Source organism: Aotus nancymaae, unplaced genomic scaffold (genome assembly GCF_030222135.1).
Source record: "Aotus nancymaae isolate 86718 unplaced genomic scaffold, 86718_ANA_hifiasm-v0.15.2.pri h1tg000014l, whole genome shotgun sequence".
NCBI classification, from domain to species: Eukaryota; Metazoa; Chordata; class Mammalia; order Primates; family Aotidae; genus Aotus; species Aotus nancymaae.
In genome coordinates this window covers 50,278,163-50,299,640 of record NW_026988425.1, presented here as the reverse complement: position 1 = coordinate 50,299,640, position 21,478 = coordinate 50,278,163, and the positions used below count along the sequence as shown (strand labels likewise).

At 41.4% G+C, this 21,478-nt stretch overlaps 1 protein-coding gene and 1 non-coding gene across 3 annotated transcripts in view; one reads left to right on the top strand and one right to left on the bottom strand.

The window, feature by feature from the left end:
• ANKRD55 (ankyrin repeat domain 55) overlaps nucleotides 1-21,478 on the top strand; it is a 133,917-nt gene that overhangs the window by 91,015 nt on the left and 21,424 nt on the right. For both annotated transcript variants that reach the window (XM_064375989.1, XM_064375988.1), the window contains one exon: nucleotides 11,258-11,442. In XM_064375989.1, the coding sequence (XP_064232059.1) occupies nucleotides 11,258-11,442 (185 nt within the window). The remainder of the gene's footprint in view (nucleotides 1-11,257; nucleotides 11,443-21,478) is intronic.
• Nucleotides 12,573-12,678, bottom strand: LOC135274971 (U6 spliceosomal RNA). The gene has a single exon (XR_010342711.1). It is a non-coding gene; the product is annotated as a U6 spliceosomal RNA (small nuclear RNA).

The following is a 21,478-nucleotide window of genomic DNA, read 5'->3' as shown; positions in this document are numbered from 1 at the left end:
GGAAAATAGCAGATATATCTTCACCTATTAATATCTTCTGCCTCCCCTGATAATAAATTGCCTCCTCAATTACTAACATCTCCCACTGCAATGGTATACTCGTTACAGTTGATAGCCTACATTGACAGATCATCAATGTTCAAAGTCCATAGTTTACCATGGGGTTCACTCTTGATGTGGTACATTCTGTGGGATTCGACAAAGGTGTAATGACATGTATTCGTCATTAAAGTATCATGCAGAATAGCTCCATTGCCCTAAAAATCCTCTGAGTTCCCCTGATTTTTTCCATTCTTACACTAATCCCTAGCAACCACTGATCTTTTTACTGTCTCCATAGTTTTACCTTTTCCAGAATGTTGTATAGTTGGAATCGTACTGAATGTAGCTTTTTCAAATTGTCTAGTAATAGGCATTTGCATTTCCTCCATGTCTGTTCATGACTTAATAGCTCATTTCTTTTTAGCACTGATTAATATTCCATTGTTTGGATATACCAGTTTATTTATCTATTCACCTACGGAAGGACATCTTGGTTGCATCCCAGCTTCGGCAATTATGAATAAAACCACTATAAACATCTGTGCACAGCTTTTTGTGTAAACATAAATTTTTGGTTCCTTTGGGTACATATTAAGGAGCACAATTGCTGGATCCTATGGCAAGGGTATGTTTAGTTTTGTAAGAAACCACCAAACTGTCTTCAAAAGTGGCTGTACCATTTTGCATTTCAACCAGCAGTGAATGAGAGTTCCTGTTGTTCCATATCCTTGCCAGTGTTCGGTATTGTAAGTGTTCTGGATTTTAGCCATCCTAATCAGTGTACTGTGCTATCTCGTGTTTTAGTTTGTGTTTTTCTGATGGCATATGATGTGGTGCATCTTTTCATGGGCTTATTAGTTATTCGCAAACTTTTTCTTTGTGAGCTGTCTATAAAGATCTGTGGCCCACTTAAAAATCATTGTTTGTTTTCTTACTATTGAGTTTTAGGAATTCTTTGCATATCTTGGACAATAGTCCTTTATCGGATATGTCTTTTGAAATATTTTCTTCCAGCTTGGGGCTTGTCCTGTTATTCTTTTGGCAGTGTCCTTCACAGAGAAGTTTTTGATTTTAATGTAGTCTAAGTTATCAATTTTTTCTTCCATGGATCATTATTTTGGTATCTAAAATTTATCACTAAACCCAAGGTCATCTAGATTTTGCTCCTGTTATCTCCTGGAATTCTTTTTTTTTCTTTTACTTTTAATTGCATCTATTTTAATGCTGAATTTGCTCCCATGCCGTAAGTTTTTGTTTCTTCGGTTTCTTCTGGGGTATCTTTTTCTTCTGGGCAACCTCCTCTTCTGGTTTAAAAGCACTTTGTTCCTTTTCAGTAGGGATTGTCTCAACGTGGCGTGGAGAGCTCATGTATGGGTTAATCCGATGATGAGTTCCGTAGGTCCAGCGGCACATTTTAGGAGTTTTATTCACTTGACCAGAGAATCTACATCGAAATCCATAAGTTCAGCATTAGTCTGCATTTTTAAGGATGTACAGCAAAAATTCCTCTCTTTTTGGGCCACCAACCTTCCATCCAGTCCCACTGCTTGGCCTGGGCACACCTGCCAACTCCACCATTGTAATGTCGGGATGGTACACACTGTTTTTGTAAAGAGACACCTTTCGGATACTTCATGGCTTTTTGTATATGCATACCCTGATGGCCTGGCAGTTTCACAAGCATTCTTAAAGTGAATATGAAGACTTGAACCTCTTGATTTGCATGATTTTGTGGGGTTCTCTGGGTCAAGTGAATAGTGAACCATTCTAACAGATTAGCTCAGATCGCTTAGGGAAGGAGCATCTCCTGGAATTCTTATAATTTTAGAATTCACTCTGTCTCATCCAGGCTGGAGTGCAGTGACACAAACATGGCTTACTGCAGCCTGGACCTCCTGGGCTCAAGTGATCCACTTCAGCCTCCCGAGTCACTGGGACTACAGGCACATGCCACAATGCCTAGGTAATTTTTTGTATTTTCTTTAGAGATGAGGTTTTACCATGTTGCCTAGGCTGGTCTTGAACTCCTATACTCACTCAATCCTCCCACCCTGGCTTTCCACAGTGCTGGGATTACACGTGTATGCCACCTCACCCAGTCTAATTTCGGGTCTTATATTTAGGTCTGTGATCAGTTTTGAGTCAATTTTTGAAAGGTATAAGGTATTTATAAGGTCTGTGTCTAGGTTTTTTTTTTGAATGTAGATGTCAGTTATTTCAGCACTGTTAGGTGAAACCACTACTTCTTTATTGTATTGCTTTTGTTCTTTTGTCAAGTATCAGTTGATTATATTTCTGTGGGTCTATCTCTTAGCTGTCCATTCTGCTGCACTGATTTATTTGTCTCTTCTTTTGCCAATATCACACTGTCTTGATTACTGTAGCTTTACAGTAAGTCCCAAAGCTCAGTAGTGTCAGTTGCCCAACTTTGTTCTTCTCCAGTATCTTGTTGACTAGTCTGTGTCTTTTGCCTCCCCATATAAACCGTAGAATCAGTTTGTAGATTTCAACAAGATAAGTTTCTGGTATTTCGATAGGATCTATATTGAATCTATAGATCAAGTTTTGAAGAACTGATATCTTAACAATTTTAAGTCTTCTTTTTCTTTTTTTCTTTTTTTTTCTGAGACAGTTTCGCTCTTGTTGACCAGGCTAGAGTTCAGTGGCGTGGTCTTGGCTCACTGCAACCTCCGCCTCCCTGGTTCAAGTGATTATTTTGCCTCAGCCTCCCGAGTAGCTGGGACTACAGTGCGCACCACCATGCCCAGTTAATTTTTGTATTTTCAGTAGAGACAGGGTTTCACCATATTGGCCAGGATGGTCTCAATCTCTTTACCTCATGACCCACCCACCTTAGCCTCCTAAAGTGCTGGGATTACAGGTGTAAGCCACCACACCCAGCTGTATTTTAATTTATCTTGAGATTTCTCCTTTTGAACCATGTGTAATTTGGAAGTATGTTGTTTAATCTCCACATATTCAGAAACTTTCCAGTTATCTTTCTATTATTGAGTTATAGTTTAATTCTTCTGTGGTTAGAAAGCATCCATTGTGTGATTTCTATTCTTTCACTTTTGTACAGGTTTGTTTTATGACCTAGACTGTGATCTATCTTGGTGAAGGTCCCATGTGAGCTTGTTTAAAATGTGTAGTTTGCTGTTAGATGAAGTAGTCAGGAGATGTCAATAGTATCCAATTAATTAATTGTATTTTTAAGTTCAAATATATCCCTACTGATTTTCTGCTTTCTGGATCTGTTCATTTCTGATAGAGGGATGTTGAAGTCTTCAACTGTAATGGTGGACTCATCTGTTTCTTCTTGCAGCTTTATCAGGTTTTGTCTCACATATTTTGAGGCTATGTTGTTGGGTGCGTAAGGATTGTTATGTCTTGGAGAACTGACCTCTTTATCATTATGCAATACCTTTCTTTTTCCCTAACAACCTTTTTTGCTTTGAAGTCTGCTCTGCCTAGAATTAATATACAGCTACTCCTTCTTTCTTTTGGTTAGTGTTTTCATGGCAAAGCTTTCTCCATTCATTTACTTTTAATCTATATGTGTCATTATATTTAAAGTGGGTTTCTTATATACAACATAGAGTTGGGTCTTATTTTTCTATCCACTCTGACGATCTCTGTCTTTTGATTGGTACATTTAGACCACTTATGTTTAAAGTGATCATTGATATAGTTAGATTAACATCAATCATATTTGTTACGGTTTCCTATTTGCTGCCCTTATTTTTTGTTCTTGTTTTTGTCTTTTACTATTTTTCCACCTTTTGTGGTTTTAATTTGCATTTTATATTATTCCATTTTCTCTCTTTTCTTAGCATATTAGTTACACTAATTTTTTTGCCTTTTCAGTGGTTGCCCTAGAGTATACAAAATATGTTTACAACTAATCCAAATCCACTTCAGAATAACACTGTACCACTTCATGGGTAGTGTGAATACTTTATAGTAATGAATGATGCTAATTCCTTCCACCTGTCCCTAGTATCATTACTGTCATTCATTTTACTTACATATAAGTATATGTAAGCTTATACGTATGTATATAGATATAAAGATAGATGCATAAGCATACATTGTAGCTATTAGTATTTTGAACAAACTATTATCTCCTAGGTTAATTAACAATAAAAAATAAAAGTTTTAATTTTACCTTCACTTATTCCTTCTTCAATGCCCTTCTTTTCTTTATGTAAATCAGAGTTCCTGGCCTATATTATTTTTCTTCTCCCTAAGAAACTACTTTTAACATCTAATGCAATGCATGTCTACCAGCAACAAATTCCCTTAATTTTTGTTTATCTAAGAATTTATTTCTCCTTCACTTTTGAAGGACAATTTCATAAGATACAAAATTCTTGTTGATAGGAGGTTTTCTCAACTCTTTAAGTATTTCACTCCAGTCTCTTCTTGCTTGTATGGTTTCTGAGAATTCAGATGTAATCCTTGTCTTTGCTTCTCTATAGGTAAGGTGTTCTTTTCCTCTGGCTTCTTTCAGGACTTTATCTTTGGTTTTCTGTAGTTGGAAAATAATATGTCTAGGTATAGGGTTTTTTGTTTGTTTTGTTGGTGGTGTTGGTGGTGATGGTGTTGGTTTTGGCATTATCCTGCTTGGTGTTCTCTGAGATTTTGTGTCACAATTTTTTTGGTGAAATTCTCAGTCATTATTGTTTCAAATATTTATCCTGTTCCTTTCTCTCCTTCTTCTTCTTCTGGTATTCCTATTGCCTGTATGTTACACCTTTTGTAGTTCTCTCACCCTCGGTGAATATTCTGTTCCGTATTTGTCAGTCTTTGTTCTTTGTTTTTCAGTTTGAGAGGTTTCCATTGAAATCTTCTCAAGCTCAGAGATTCTTTCCTCAGCTGTGTCCAATCTACTAATAAGCTCATCAAAGGCATTCTTCATTTCTGTTACAGTGTTTTTAATCTCTAGCGTTTATTTTTGGTTCTTTCTTAGGATTTCCATCTTACTGGTTACATTGCCCATCTATTCTGACCTGCGTCTGCTTTATCCATTAGAGCCCTTAGCACATTAATCATAGTTGCTTTAAATTCCTTGTCTGATAATTCCCATATCCCTGCCATGTCTGGAACTGATGCTTGCTCTGAAGATATTGTGTTGTTCACCTTTTGGCATGCTTTATAATTTTTTCTTTTTTTTTCTTTTCTTTTAAATAGAGACGGGGTTTCACCATGTTGGCCAGGCTGGTCTCGAACTCCTGACCTCAGGTGATCTGCCTGCCTCAGCCTCCCGAAGTGCTGGGATTACAGGCGTGAGCCACCACGCCCGACCTATAATTTTTTCTGATAGCAAGACGTGATGTAGTGCACAAGAGGAACTCCTGTAAATAGCCCTTTAATAACATATGAAGAAGTATGGGGAGAAGAGAAATGTACTGTATCATCCTATGATTTGGTCCCTGTCTTTTAGTGAACCTATGCTTCTGGAATATGAACTTTCCAACTGTTTCTCAGGATGTTTTTTCCCCTTCTTAGGTGGGACAAGATAGCTAGAGTGGGCTGGAGTTGGGTATTGTTCTGCTCCCATGTGGAAAGCTAGAGCTAGATGGAGGTGAGCGCTTTCCTTCCCTAAGGTCAGTTAGGCTCTGATAAAACCTCAGTAGGTTAGGCTCTAGTTAACTAGTTTCTCCTGAGGACAGACTTTATTAAGAAGAACAGAGTGCTCTGATGTATTTCAAAAAGGTTTTTTTTCCCCTCCTCCTGCCCGAAGCCCATGGGAAGTTTTCTCTGCTATATAGTGTGAGAAACCAGTTGAGCTGCTTGAAGTGAAACTCACAAAAGCATGGCACCCCATACCCAATGTAACTGGATTACTGAGTTTGTACTCTCAGACTTGTCCACACTGAGCCTTTGGCAATTCATCAACTATAGTTTGGATTTTTCTATCCTGCAGAGGGTAGCAAAGATTCTCTCCGAGGTTTCTGCTCTAGTATGTTGTGAGCCCCTATATCTGCCTGTCTGTCTCTCCAATTTGGCGGCAGCAGTTTGCCCCGTGACCTAACTTCTCTTACGGATCTAAGAAAAGTTCTGGAATAACATTGGCAGCTTAACCAAGGCTTATAGGAGTACAATGCCTTAATACTAGGAGTGTTTCTAACAATAAAAATCCTAGGCATCACGGCAGGTCAGTAAGAGGGGCAAGCGTCTACCACCCCTCAAATTTCACCACTAATTCCCTCCCCAACTTACTAGAAAATGTGTTTACTTGGGATCTTCCTCAGCAGCGTACTTTTCAAGGAAGGTTAGAAAGAAAATAACTGCATTAATATAAAATGATTACTTCATGCTTGTTCAATATGTGGTTATATGGGTAAGGAATTGCACACACACACTCACACATACTCACAGTTAATCTGTGGTCAACTGTTTGAACTGTGTCAAAGTCCTATAAATATATTTCAACTCTCAATATAGTCAAAATGCCAATGTATAATTATAAACGCTGTATACCAGTGGATTCACCTCATAAGGTGAAAGAACCTTAGAGGTGAAAGGGACCGCAGACCATTTAGTTCAATCCTCCAGTTTCTAGATGGGGAAACTAGTACAAAAGGAGTTTAGCATTTGCCCAAGTCCATCCAGCACCCAGGCAGGGACCAGGCCACATAGCTTCCAGTACTTGATAAGAGGACAACCACCCAAGCTGCCTAAGTCCAGAGTAAACAATGAGAAAGTCAAATTTAGGAAATTAGCCCCCATTACTCTGGGAGCAAAGACTCTGACCTGTTTAGGAAACTGGAGCTTCGAAGGGTAACCCTAAGTTAAAGTGGCTTTCATGTGTCAGGTCCCCAGTGCCCAGCTGTAGAGAGAAAGGGAGTGGAGAAGAATGAGGGAAAACAGGGACTCATCTAGGAGTAAAATCAAGTAAATAAAGAAGAGAAAAGGTAGAGAATGGAGGAAGATAATGAGAAGAGAGAGAAGTCAAAAAGGATGGGTAAAATTCAATCTGTTTGGCTTTGCCATAGTTCGTAAGATCTGTTTTATTGATTGATTGATTGATTGCTCAGCAAATATTTGTTGAGAATTACTCTTTGCTAGGCTCCATTTCAGCAGAAAGATTCCTAGATAGGCTTAGTAAGGACAACACACAGATAACCCTGGAGACTTCCTCTTGCCAGACTGCTGGAAGCACAAGCTAGACCCTATCTATACACCAAAGCATGAAAAACATTTTTTTCCATTAAGCATTAGCACCTCTATGAAGTGAAGTAGTTTGGGCTGGGCACAGTGGCTCACACCTGTAATCCCAGCACTTTGGGAGGCCGAGGTGGGTGGATCACTAGAGGTCAGGAGTTCGACACCAGCCTGGCCAACATGGTGAAACCCCGTCTTTACTAAAAATAAAAAAAATTAGCCAGATGTGGTGGTGTACACCTATAATCCCAGCTATTTAGGAGGCTGAGAAAGGAGAATCACTTGAACCTAGGAAGTAGAGCTTGCAGTGAGCCAAGATCATGCCATTGTACTTCATTCAGCCTGGGCGACTGAGTAAGACTTTGTCTCAAAAAAAGAAGAAATAAAGTAGTTCAGCAGCTGAGGGTCACCATGCCTCATCCCCTCCCACTGTTTCTATCTTCTGCTTTCTCTTCAGGAAAGGCAGCCCCAGGCTTTGGGGTTTGGCAGCCTCTGGAGTCCAGCCCAACCAAAAGCTTGGTCCAAAGGGGCTAACCATGAAGGCAGTCCAGATTCTAACCCAGGGATATTGGGCACATTTCTTTCTCTAGTTAGCCCCAGACCCTCAACCCTCAAATGTCACACAGCATAGACTCTAGATCTTCCTTTTGTCTCCATTCTAGTCTAAGATGTCTGGCTCCAACCGATGAGCCAAGATCATCTTCTCACATCACAAAACCTCTCAGCCTTTTAGGAGAGATGAGTGACTGCAACACAGAGGCTAAAGCACTGGCCTCTGCTTTCTATGGTCACCATCACAAGACAAGCAATGCAAACACATCCCAGTGTTCAAGAGAAGGAAGGAGATTGGAGTTCCCACCAAGAAGAAGCCATCATAGAACATATTCCCCAGACATATGTTAGCAAACAACCAACTGATCTTAAATCTGCCACTAGACTCCTTTGAAGGTCAGCTAGAATAACAAGGGTCTACAGTTAGGATATTGAGATCTTGTTGTTGTTGTTTTATCAATCTGCCTGTAGCAAAATTATTACACATTAATTCAACTTTCTTCTTGGCAAGGCTTCTTATGAGTCAGCCTTCCCCAACTCTCCCCACGCATGATGGGTAAAGAGAAAACAACTAAGACTCAGTTCCCAGTCATTTTCAGAATACATGAAGGCAATGTTGTGGATTACCCATGAACAAAAACAAATAAATAAATACAACAAAAACAAACTCACAATCATCATCTGGCTGCTCAGTGTAGAATTCTAGAGCTCCATACGAATAGGATATGTACAATATTGTTCCTTGCCCTATTTAATAACATTCCTACCCAATGTAAACCTACTCTTCATTCTTCCTAAGGACCCACCTGGACCGCAGTCCCATTTCTTCTTGTCTAGTGTCTCCTGGTCTCTGTGACTTTCCCTACCTCCCAGGTCTAAGCCTATTTTTGGCTGACACACAGTCTAGATTACTAAGAAGGGAATTCTGTCACCAGGAGACAAATGATCCAGGGCCTTGGCTTACAAATTAGTGTTTTCCAGGGCTCCCTCAAATTCTCCTGAGAGTGTACCATGGCAACCTTCCTAGGAGAAACTTTTAAAGTTCCCAAAGATTAACTCTAAAGGAGTTCTCAGTTGGCGAGGCACACATCACTACTACTGATGTAGGTCTCAACAGTTTTCACTTTACTTCCTCCAGTATGAACATGCAGGATCAAATTAATAGACCACTCCTTTTATCACAGACAGAATGGTGTAGTGGTGAAGTCCAATGCCTCCACAATCAATCCTGGATTGACTACATTCTTAGCTGTAACAGAGGGCAAATTACTTAATCTCTTATGCCTTCATTTTCTCCTCCACAATAGGAGGACAATAAGAGTACCAACCTTGTGGGATTGTTCATGAGCTAGTACATGAAATGGCTTAGAAAGGTGCCAGGCACAGACGTTCACAGTAAATACAGCTGTCACTCTTATTCCTGGGAGGATCTTCTTATAAAGAAAAGTAAAGGGTTTGGGGGTGTGTCAAAAAAAAAAAAGAAAAGTAAAAAAAAAATTCAAACAATGGTGCTGTAAGTGAGATTCAGGTATACAGGCAAAGGAATTGTCTGGAGAATTTGGGACAAAAGGAATTTTGGAGGAAAAGGGTAAAGGTGTGGAGTCTGTCTTTACTTATCCAGAGGCGCTGTCAATAGTAACCCAGCTGCCAAGGGGCCTGCTGCCTGGGACTGGCTGGCAGGATCCCAGAAGCAGCAGCCTCTATTTCAATTTACCACTTCCAAAATGACTCCACCCCAGGGGCAAGTGAGGTGAAAGGAAGAGAGTTCGAGGGTGGGGTTTTGTTTTCTCCATCTGCACTTAATGCTTCTTCTTCCACCAAGAGGGGAAGCTGTGAACAGGGTGTTTTGCCCTTTGAACCACCTTGACAACTTGAATTCCTTTACTCTTCCTGGAAATTGTAAACAACAACAAAAAAAAACTGTAGTCCGGCACGGTGGCTCACGCCTGTAATCCCAGCACTTTGAGAGGCCAAGGTGGATGGATCACGAGGTCAGGAGTTCAAGACCATCCTGGCCAACAAGGTGAAACCCCATCTCTACTAAAGGTACAAAAAAGTAGCCAGGTATGGTGGCATGTGCCTGTAATCCTAGCTACTCAAGAGGCTGAGGCAGGAGAATCGCTTGAACCTGGGAGGTAGAGGTTGCAGTGAGCCGAGATTGTGCCACTAAACTCCAGCCTGGGCAGCAGAGCGAGACTCCATCTAAAAAAAAAAAAATTGTTGTGCTGACACTCTTTTTGCTTCTGTTTTCCTTATTGAATGGCTAGTGCTTTTAAAGAAAAGTGTCTCTTGACTATCTAAGATGAAAGCTTAGGTGTGTTCACCTAACCTTTAGCTGACTTCTTAAAACAGGCATGCCATAGAACTTAAAAAATTGGTCAAAGTTATTTAAAATCATTGTTAGACAAAGGAAAGATGGAGGGAGGAAGAAGACACAAAAGGGAAGAGGATAGGAAGAGAAAGAAAAAGTTTGTAGGCAGAGACCACTTTATGGGTATGTAACCAGTGCAGCCATAGAGGGCCTGGTACTCAGATGGGACTCTGTGCTTAAGGCATAATGTTCTGTGGTCCCCATCTGGAAATTCTCACTTTATCTTTTAATTGCTTTTGTACAGGAAGTCTGATACTGGAGTGTAGCCTCTGCTTACATAGTTCTGCTTCCCAAGCTCCCTGGGACAAATTCTCAGACCCCTGCTCATTGGCCCTACCCAGAAATGGGCGTTTTTCCTGCATCACTGCACCACCAGTCAGTACTCATCATAGTCACTGCTTTATCATTAAGATTAACTCTGTCATTTTCTCAGCGGCCAGCCTCTACAGCAAATGGGAAACAAATGGTCAGACCTAATGAGCAAGTTGTTGTCTAGGTGACCCATCCATCACCCTAGCTTGGATGTCAGTGCATGGCACCTGTATTTAATTTCAGTCCATCCTTCATTCACTAATTATGGAAGACAATTTAGCTCCTATGGGAGACAAAAATCTCTGCAGTGACTTGAGACAAGTGAAAATTTGTTGGAGAGTTTAGATACAATGTATTTTTATTCTTTTTTTCCTTTTCCTTTTCTCTTTTCGTCTTTTTTTTTTCCTTTTTTTAACTTGTATTTTTATCTTTTTTTTTTTTTTTTTTGAGACGGAGTTTCACTCTTGTTACCCAGGCTGGAGTGCAATGGCGCGATCTTGGCTCACCGCAACCTCCGCCTCCTGGGTTCAGGCAATTCTCCTGCCTCAGCCTCCTGAGTAGCTGGGATTACAGGCACGCGCCACCGTGCCCAGTTAATTTTTTGTATTTTTAGTAGAGACAGAGTTTCACCATGTTGACCAGGATGGTCTCGATCTCTTGACCTCGTGATCCACCCACCTCGGCCTCCCAAAGTGCTGGGATTACAGGCGTGAGCCACCGCGCCCGGCCTTTGTATTTTTATCTTAACATGCCTAGACAGAGAAAAACACTGGATTGCACATGATGGGCTTTCTTGACTCTCTTTTCCAGAGTGGAAATAGGATTCTGTGCACCATCATCCTGAGCCATCACCAAGGGCCATCTATAATCAACTATGACGATGAGCGTGGGAAGACGTGTGTCCATATTGCAGCGGCAGCGGGCTTCAGCGATATTATTAACGAGCTGGCAAGAGTCCCTGAGTGTAACCTGCAGGCTCTGGATGTGGATGACAGGTATCCATGGCAACCCAGAAAGTCCTGGGAATGCCTAGTCATTTCCCCCTAACTTAAAATAAAGAAGATGTTTAAGGAGGTGTGCTATACAGTTATATCCTTATTGCCAGTAAGACACATGTGCTTGTGACAATAAAAATTGCTCTATTTTAGTGAGAGGAGGAAAAATTATTGTTATGGAGAGGAAGACTGTGACTGTACAGTCAGATTTTCCACCTTTTGCTAAACGTCCTCTGTGTTCTCAGAAGGCTTTCTGTATTTCAGCTTCTTGCTATGGGCCCTTTTTGTTCCTAAAGGTAGCTTTTGGTTTTTTGTTTTTTTTTTCTTCATTCCTGGATTATGTTATAAAGTCTACAGGTTCTTTTATCCAGAGGAGAACATAATAGAGACTTTGTATTCAGGACTCTTGGGCGCTTAGAACTACAAGGAACTTTATCAGGTTTTGTTGTTATTTTCGATCATCGAAGATGTGTTGTCTGAAAAAGGAAGCTGGGTCCAAAAGGGTGAAAAGACTTCCTCAGAGCTAGTTAGCACTAAATGAAGCTTTGTACACTTGTCTTTCACCTGTAATGCCCTGCTTATCTAAACTGTTTTGGTTAGGCACCGAGTCAATGGAAATGTAAGAAAAAGATAACAACAATCAAGACTATCAAAAATAAGTGTAGACTTGAGCACTCTGGGTTCTTTATCCTCTTGTACTGAAGTGCAAAATTAGACCCTTACTTATCATTTTATTTTATTTTATTTTATTTTGTTGAGATGGAGTTTTGTTTTGATGCCCAGGCTGGAATGCAGGGGTGTGACCTCAGCTCACCACAACCTCCACCTCCTGGATTCAAGCGCTTCCCTTGCCTCAGCCTCCTGAGTAGCTGGAGCTACAGGCTTCCTGCCACCAAGCCCGGCTTACTTTTATATTTTTAGTAGAGACTGATGGTGTTTCACCATGTTGGCAGGGCTGGTCTGGAAGTCCTGACCTCAGGTGATCGCCTGCCTCGGCCTCCCAAAGTGCTGGGATTACAGGCGTGAGCCACCGCGCCCAGCCTACTTATCATAATTTTAGATGCCCCAAGAAAGCATCTCCTACTCTCAGATAGCTGAAATTCTTTTTTTTTCTTTTTAAAATTATTTTATAAAATATGGAACGCTTCACAAATTTGTGTGTCATCCTTGCACAGGGGCCATGCTAATCTTCTCTATTAATACCCGAAATTCTTTTAACCCAGGGAAAAAGTTAGGGGTTCTACATAGGTCTCAGAAGTTGGAGATGGTTAAATGACTTTAAGTAAAATTAAAATATAAGTCATTGAAAGTAGACATTTTCTGTCCAAGTGCAGTGGCTCAAGCCTATAATCCCAGCACTTTGGAAGGCCAAGGTGGGTGGATCGCTTGAGATCAGGAGTTCGAGACCAGCCTGGCCAACATGGTGAAATCCAACTCTACTGAAAATACAAAATTTAGCCACGTGTGGTGGCATATAGCCAGCTACTTGGGAGGCTGAGGCAGGAGAACCTGGGAGGTAGATGTTGCAGTGAGCCAAGATTACGCCATTGCACTCCAGCCTGGGCTATTGAGCAAGACACTGTCTCAAAAAAAAAATAAAAAAAAGGAAAGGAAAAAAGAGTAGATGTTTTTCTGAAAACACGTGTTGATCCTAAACAAGTAAGAAAGTAGAAGGACTTGGGAGCCACGGTGGCTCAGGCCAGTTGTTCTTGCACATGAGTTGTCGAGGTCAGGCATTTGAGGCCAGCTTGGGCAATGTATAAGCCTCTCATCCATTTAAAAAAAAAAAAAGTAGAAACAAGCTACATGAGGAAAAAAGTGAATTAACCATTTTTTTAAAAAGAACAAATTTCATGGCCAGGCGCGGTGGCTCACACCTGTAATCCAAGCACTTTGGAGGCCAAGGCAGGCGGATCACCTGAGGTCGGGAGTTCAAGACCAGCCTGACCAACATGGTGAAACCCAGTCTTTTTAAAAAAAAAAAAAAAAAAAAAGAACAAATTTCAGAATGGCAGGCTGAAGGAAAGCTTATCTACTTCAAAACACTCCTAGAACCAGCTTTGAATTGAATAGTTCCCATTTTGCAATACCACCCACTTAGCAAAAAAAATCCAGTTCTTCAGGCTCAGGATGGAAAGTAAAACTGGGGGGAGAAAAAAAGCACAAAAGATATGGAGAGTTAAAGGGAAGTAAAATCTCCAGAAGAGTCCTTTCTGCTCCAGTGCTCAACTCAAGGGCCTGATGTACTGATCAAATCCCAGCCTCTATTTTTTTCCACGTTTTCTGCAGCTAAACATGCAATTCTGCCTTCATGCTGAAGCTATCGGCTTCTGTTTGGTTGGTTGGTTGGTTGGGTTTTCTGTTTTGTTTTGTTTTGTTTTGTTTTGTTTTGTTTTGTTTTGAGACAGAGTCTCACTCTGTCACCAGGCTGGAATGCAGTGGCGCATAAGTCTATGGTACTTAAAACACTGTGGTACTCACTAAGATATGCCACAGAACACATAACCCAGAAGCAGCATATATAGCTTTGAAGCAGGAAAGGCAGGGAAACAGACCTCTCCAACACCAAACTGGGAAGGAAGGGGTGATTTTTTCCCCGGGAGCAAGGTAGCATAGTTGCCTAACAGCCAAGCTCAAGCTCACAGAGAAAGTCCCTGCCCTTTTAAAAGCTTACAACTCTAGAAATTACATGTAAAAGGGTCTTGGGTTTACAATTCTAGAATATACATGTGAAAGGGTCTTGGGCTTACAACTCTAGAATATACATGTGAAAGGGTCTTGGGCTTACAACTCTAGAATATACATGTGAAAGGGTCTTGGGCTTACAACTCTAGAATATACATGTGAAAGGGTCTTGGGCTTACAACTCTAGAATATACATGTGAAAGGGTCTTGGGCTTACAACTCTAGAATTTACATGTGAAAGGGTCTTGGGCTTACAACTCTAGAGTATACGTGTGAAAGGGTCTTGGAGTAGGCATGGGGTATAGTGACTTAGGTGGGGGTTTGATCTTGTTTAAGTAAAAACAATGCCTTCCGGAAAGATTCCTCCACACCGTGCCTGTGATCTATAGGAGGGTGATTAAGGTGCTGCCCAGTGTGTCCCCTTTACTTCTCCTATTGAAATGCAGTGTGGAAGTCAAAGGGGGATGGTCTTAGATGCTTAAGGGTGATTAAGGGTCTCCTCCCTCAGCTTAAGTGTCTCAAATTTCATCAGTTTATGAGGTCACAATTCGCTTTAATTTGCAATTCACTTATCTTCAGAGAGGAAAGTCTATTATCAAGTTCTGCTCTCTGTGTTTCTGGGAATTCTCTGGGGAATGTTTATCGTCAATCATTCCTTAGTTTCTGATAGCTCAACCCATGCTGTATCCTGGGACCCATCTTCTCCAGCCATTCAGCAGCCGCCACATCAGCCCACTGCTGGTCTCTGCTGAATTCTTTCTGAAGCAGGGGCCCTGCCCTTTAGCTCTCTACTGTGATAGCGGAGGCAGATTCTCTCTGTTTGCAGGATATCCTGAAGCTTAGAGATAAGAAAGGAACTAAAGTTTAGACAACTTGAAATTAGGTACCACAGACTGGCCCCGAGGATATCGGTATATTAGAGATTATCTATATGCTTCCCTCATTACTCAGCAAAACAATTTAACTTTTCCCCCTGTTCTTCTGGACTGCTTCCACGTCGATGGTCAGAGGAACTTGAACGGGTCAGTCTTAGTAATTGTCGTAAAGGAGTATTTCACAAAGCTTCTGAATGAATCATCACATGTTGGTAACCCTGACTAGATCAACGTCCAGCCCTCCATCTACTGAATTTATTGGCAATGCACTCTCTAAATGGGAGGACATAATCTGCTGGAGACTTGTCTTGTTTCAGAATAAATGTTGTCTGGAGACCTCTCTCACATAGAATGGAACTAATCATATCTGCCACATGCAAGTATGTAGTGTGATTGATCACTGTGTTGAAAAATTTATGGCCCTATTAGGGGTTATAAAATTGCTGCCTCTAGCATAACAACAGGAAAAAGATGTTTAATTGACAGGATACAATCTGTTCCTGGGAATGCTGGGCCCACACAATATGCATACATAGATGCTCTCCACTCATGTCCAACCCCCTTCACAGATATCCCCAACCCAGCCCTTCTCTGCCCAGCTCCCAGGCTGCCTCTAGGCCTGAGAGACTACCTGGCCCTCTCAGGAGTGCCCTTCTGCCAAGGGTTCAGGCCCTGCACAAAGCTTGTCTTTCACCTGTAAAAGACTTCCATGGAGGAGAAGTCTTCCATGACCTCCTTTCCTGCTCGAGGAGTGCCCATTTCCTGAGTGACTTACCAGAGGGATAGTCATTCTTTGCACAGAAGACCCCATTCATAGGAACATGGGCCGGACGGTTGCTCACACCTGTAATTCCAACACTTCAGGAAGCTGAGGCGGATGAATTGCTTGAAACCAGGGGTTCAAGACCAGTCTTGACAACATGGCGAAACCCCATCTCTACAAAAAATACAAACATTAGCGGGACATAGTGGTACATACCTATAGTCCCAGCTACTCAGGAGGCTGAGATGGGAGGATCACTTGAGCCCAGAGGTGAAGGTTGTAGTGAACTATGATCGTGTCACTGCACTCCAGCCTGGGCGACAGAGTGAGACCCTGTCTCAAAAAAGGAATATTATCTTACCCTTTGCCCTTTGCCTCTCCCTACACCCCCAGAAAAAAAATCAGAACATGGTTTTGTGACATCAGTACATAATCCGGAATACAGTTTATTCAATTTTTTTTTTTTTGAGACAATCTTCCTCTGTCTCCCAGGCTGAAGTGCAGTGGCACAATCTCGGCTCACTGCAACCTCCACCTCCCTGGTTCAAGCGATTTTCCTGCCTCAGCCTCCCAAATAGCTGTGACTACAGGTGTGCCCTATCACACCCGGCTATATTTTGGGTTTTTTGTTTTTGTTTTTGTTTTTTTTAGTAGATTGGGGGTTTCACCATATTTGCCAGGCTGGTCTTGAACTTCTGACCTCAAGTGATCCTTGATTTTCCAAGATGACCTGATGGCCAGGGCCAATCATCTTTAGGGCACCTCCAAGCTCTCAACCCTTATCTCCTGCTGGCAACTGCCTGAGCAACTATAAGTCTACAGCTTCCAAAAACAATAATGCAAAGGCCCAGGGCAGCTATAAATCTACCCTTAAGAAAAAACATTTTTTTTAGAGTAAACATGCTCTTCAGAGATGCCACTCTATCTCCCAACAAGTTGACTTTTTACACGCTTCAGCTAAGCTTCAGCTTCTCAAACTTCTGCTTTAGATCAAAGTATTTGCTGTACATTAAGCACACTTAAAAACCCACTGGGACAGGTTACCAAAACACAGGCAGAGTCCTTCATCAAAGACGAATCCAAGCCTTGACCTCCTGGAAAACAGTAGGTACTCTTTAAATGAATAGTTGAAATTCTTATTTCTACTCACAGAGTTAAAAAAAAAATCAGCGTCTATTACTCCCCAGAATTATTATGTCTTTGGTATAACGAAGAAGGCAGTACCACAAAAGTATCAATTTATTCAGCTTTCTTGTTGGAGCCCGTATATATGCCAGGCACCGTGCTGGATGCCAGAACTACACAGTGAGCGAAAGGCTGCCGTTCCCCTTCCACATGGCGCATACAATCTGTATTTTTTAAAAAGTGGTAGAACACTTACTATGTCAAGTATTCATGTTATTTTACAGCCCAGAGTTTTAAAAGTTATAATGGGCCAACAAGCGTGGTGGCTCACGCCTGTAATCCCAGCACTTTGGGAGGCCAAGGTGGGTGCATCACCTGAAGTCAGGAGTTCGAGACCAGTCTGGCCAATATGGTGAAACCCCGTCTCTACTAAAAATGCAAAAATTAGCCAGTCATGGTGGCAGGCGCCTGTAATCCCAGCTCCTCGGGAGGCTGTGGCAGGAGGATGGCTGGAGCCCAGGAATGTCACAGTGACCCAAGATCGTGCCATTTCACTCCAGACTGGGGGATAAGAGTAAAACTTAGTCTCAAAAAAAAAAAAAATTACAATGATTTTTATCTATAATTTAACCTAATTTCTATTTTTGAGTTATCTTACTAGATTAGTAGGAAACCTAACCTCATCTTTTAAAGCCCCTCTGAGCCCTGCTTCCCTTATTGCACGTGCCATGGTTCTTGAATTTTATACAATGGGCATATAGGAATAGAGGTGGAGGCTGCCCCGCTTGTCTTCTGTCCTTACCCTTCAGGTTGGATGATGTTCACCTGTGTCCATGCTCTGCTTGGGCAACTGCGGGATCATGGGCTGCCTGTGGTCCCATTGCCTAGACACACCACTGACACTCCCCATCCCTCACTCCCAGTATCTCTGCCAGTGAAGCAAAGCTCTTGTCCCTTTTGCTCCTGAGTCCAGTGGTCCTTTATGCCCTTGTCACATCACCTTGACCACTGAAGAGGGACCCTCCTTCCAGTGTTGGGGAAGCCATTCCATTCAGATATTTAGTTAAATATTTTGCCCTTGCTTTAAAGTTGCTCTCGGTCCCAAGCTTGGCTTTTGGAAGCAAAAAGACATTTCCCTTCCTGACTTTCCAATATCCCTCCCCTGAGGTTGAGCTCAAAGTCAACCGTCCCCTTAAATAGGGGAAAGAGGAGAGGTAGAAAATATGTACAGAGATCAGGATCTCAAAATATAATCCCACCACATGAAATAATGGTGTTGAGAAAAGTTGGCTACGTAATTACAAAAACAGTCAGATTGGCTCTGACCTCACTGCACATACCAAAATACACATATAGCCACACACACAGGTTTTGTTTGCTTATTTTTTGTTTTTTGAGAATGAGTCTCACTCCATTGCCCAGGCTGGAATATGATGGCAGGATCTCGGCTCACTGAAGCCTCAACCACTCTAGGCTCAATCAATCCTCCCACCTCAGCCTCCCGAGTAGCAGGGACTATAGGCACGTAACCACCACACCCAACTAATTTTTATGTTTTGTGTGTGTGTGTGTAGGGACTGGGTTTTGCCATGTTGCCCAGGCTGGTGTCAAACTCCTGGGCTCAAGCAATCTGCCCGCCTTGGCCTCCCAAAGTGATGGAATTTCAGGCATAAGCCACAGTGCCCAGCCATGGTTTTTTAGTTTTAAACCAAATGAATCTAAGAGAAAATACTGGTTTTCTTTTTATTTACATTCAGTAAAATTTATTTTTATGGTGTATGGTTCTTTTCTTTTTTCGTGTACATTCAGAATTTTTATTTTAAAACAAAGAATCAGAGTGACAATAACAATAGAAAAATCCATATGGAAGTATTCACAATCTGCTCAGTGAGAAGTGGGAAAACAACTTCCCTGCCTTACTGCCAGCCTACTGTTTGAGGAGCCAGAAGTTGATGTGAAGTTGGAAGGTCACATTTTCCAGCTAAACCCCACTCCATAGCTATGTGCATTTTATTCAAAGGCTCCACGACCAGAGGGAACAGTGAGAACTGAGACCCAAAATACTGTTATTGGCAAGGGTTTGGCCAAAATGTCTGAGATGTGTAAGTACCAGGAGGGGAAAGGGAGATCGAGCAACATATGAAAAAGGGGCTGTAGGAACAAACACAGAGAAAATAAGTCAACAGGATAACCTACTTCCACCCAGAGCAAAGTGACAGTGCACGTGCGTTCATCTTCTCAGTGTGGGCTTCACTGCGCAGTGACTCATACCGTTTCAAATGTGGTCTACTGGAAAGACTCAAATCCGCTAAGGGCACTCAGCATAGGACCACAGTGACATGGTAACAGACATGCACAAGCAAACCGTGACCCTGAAGCGACAATACACTTTAGATAATTGTTCAGAAAAAATCCTCTCCCAGAGCTGAGGTTACACATTCCAAGTCAGCTATAAACATTCTTTGGGGAATTCCTTTAAAGGTGTGAGTTAAAATAAAACAAAAATCAACATATGATGTAGAGTTCTATATGTTTTAACATGCATGAATTCATGTTACCATCACAAACAAAATTCAGAACAATTCCATCAACTCTAACTCATGTTGATGCCCTCTCGCATCCCTAAGCCCTGGCAACCACTCATTAGTTATCTGTCTGTCTAGTTTTGCCTTTTCTAGAAGGTCACGTAAATGGAAATAGTAGGTCATCCTTTGAGACTGATTTACTTGATTTATTTCACTTAGCAGAATGCATTTGAGACCCATCTATATTGTTGCAAATATCTGCAGTCTGTTCTTTTTCGTTACTGAGTAGTATTCTAGTACTGCTGGAATAGGATGAACCACAGTTTGTCCATTCACCCACTGAAGGACATTGAGTTGTTCCCAGTTTTTGTCAATTGTGATAATGCTGCTACAAACATTCGTGTACCATTATCTGTGTGAATGTAAGTTTTTATTTCTCCAGTAAAATATTTAAAAGTGGGATTTGTAGGCTATAAGTACATGTTTAACTTTAGAAGGAACTGCTAAATTATTTTCCAGAGTGGCTCTTACTACTTTACATCCCCACCAGGAATGTGTAAAAGTTCCTGTTGCTCCGTATTTTCACCAGCACCTGGTAGTGCCAAGCTTTGTTCTGTTTGGGTTTTTTTTTCCCCTTATGGTTTTAATTTGCATTTCTCTTATGACAGATGTTATTGAGCATCTCTTCATGTGCTTATATACCATCCACAGATCTTCTTTGATGAAGTGTCTATTCTGATCTTTTGCTAATTTTTTTTTTTTTTTTTTTTTTTTGAGACAGAGTTTCCATCTTTGTTGCCCAGGCTGGAGTGCAATGGTGCAATCTCACCACAACCTCTGCCTCCCGGGTTCTAGTGATTCTCCTGCCTCAGCCTCCCGAGTAGCTGGGATTACAGGCATACACCACCATGCTGGGCTAATTTTGTATTTTTAGTAGAGACAGATTTTCTCCATGTTGGTCAGGCTGGTCATGAACTCCCAACCTCAGGTAATCCACCCGCCTCCACCTCCCAAAGTTCTGGGATTACAGGCATGAGCCACCACGCTCAGCCACTAATTTTTAAAACTGGTTTATTTTCTTATTGTTCAGTTCTGAAAGATTTTATTTACTTATTACTAGATTTAGTAATACTTTGTTGACTATGTCATTTGCAAATGTTTTCTCACAGTCTTTGGCTTTTCTTTTTATTCTATTAAGAAAACACTGGTTATAAAATTTAGTATAGGTTTAAATATTGGTGAATATTTATGTACTTTTTGGCTAATGAAGGACTTTTTTTTTTTAATTTTATTTTTAGACAGAGTTTTGCTCTGTTGCCCGTGCTAAAATGCAGTAGCATGATATCAGCTCACTGCAACCTCTGCCTCTGGGGTTCAAGCAATTCTCTTGCCTCAGCCTCCTGAGTAGCTGGGATTACAGGCATGTGCCACCATGCTTGGCTAATTTTTTGTATTTTTAATGGAGATGGTGTTTCACCATATTGGCCAGGCTGGTCTTGAACTCCTGACTTCAGATGATCCATCTGCTTCAAAATCCCATCCCAAAGTGCTGGGATTACAGGTGAGAGCCACCATGCCCAGCCACAAAGGACTTTGTAAACATAACATCATAAAAGAGAGAAAAAATGAAGAAAGAATTAAATGTGATTATTTTTTAAAGTTTTATAGAAAAATTACTTAAAAATTAAAACTCAGCCAGGCGAGGTGGTGCACTCCTGTAATCTCAGCACTTTGGGAGGTCAAGGCAGGCATATCACAAGGTCAAGAATTCAAAACCAGTCTGGCCAACATAGTGAAGCCCCATCTATACTAGAAATACAAAAATTAGCTGGGAGCGGTAGAATGCACCTGTAATCACTTGGGAAGCTGAGGCGGGAGAATTGCTTGAACCTGGGAAGCAGAGGCTGCAGTGAGCCAAGACCACACCATTGCTCTCCAGCCTGGGTGAAAGAGTGAGAATCCACCTTCAGAAAAAAAAATTAAAAGTCAAGTAACAAATTACAGAAAATGTTTTCATAAACATATAACCTATAAAAGATCAATGTCAGCCTGGCATGGTTTAT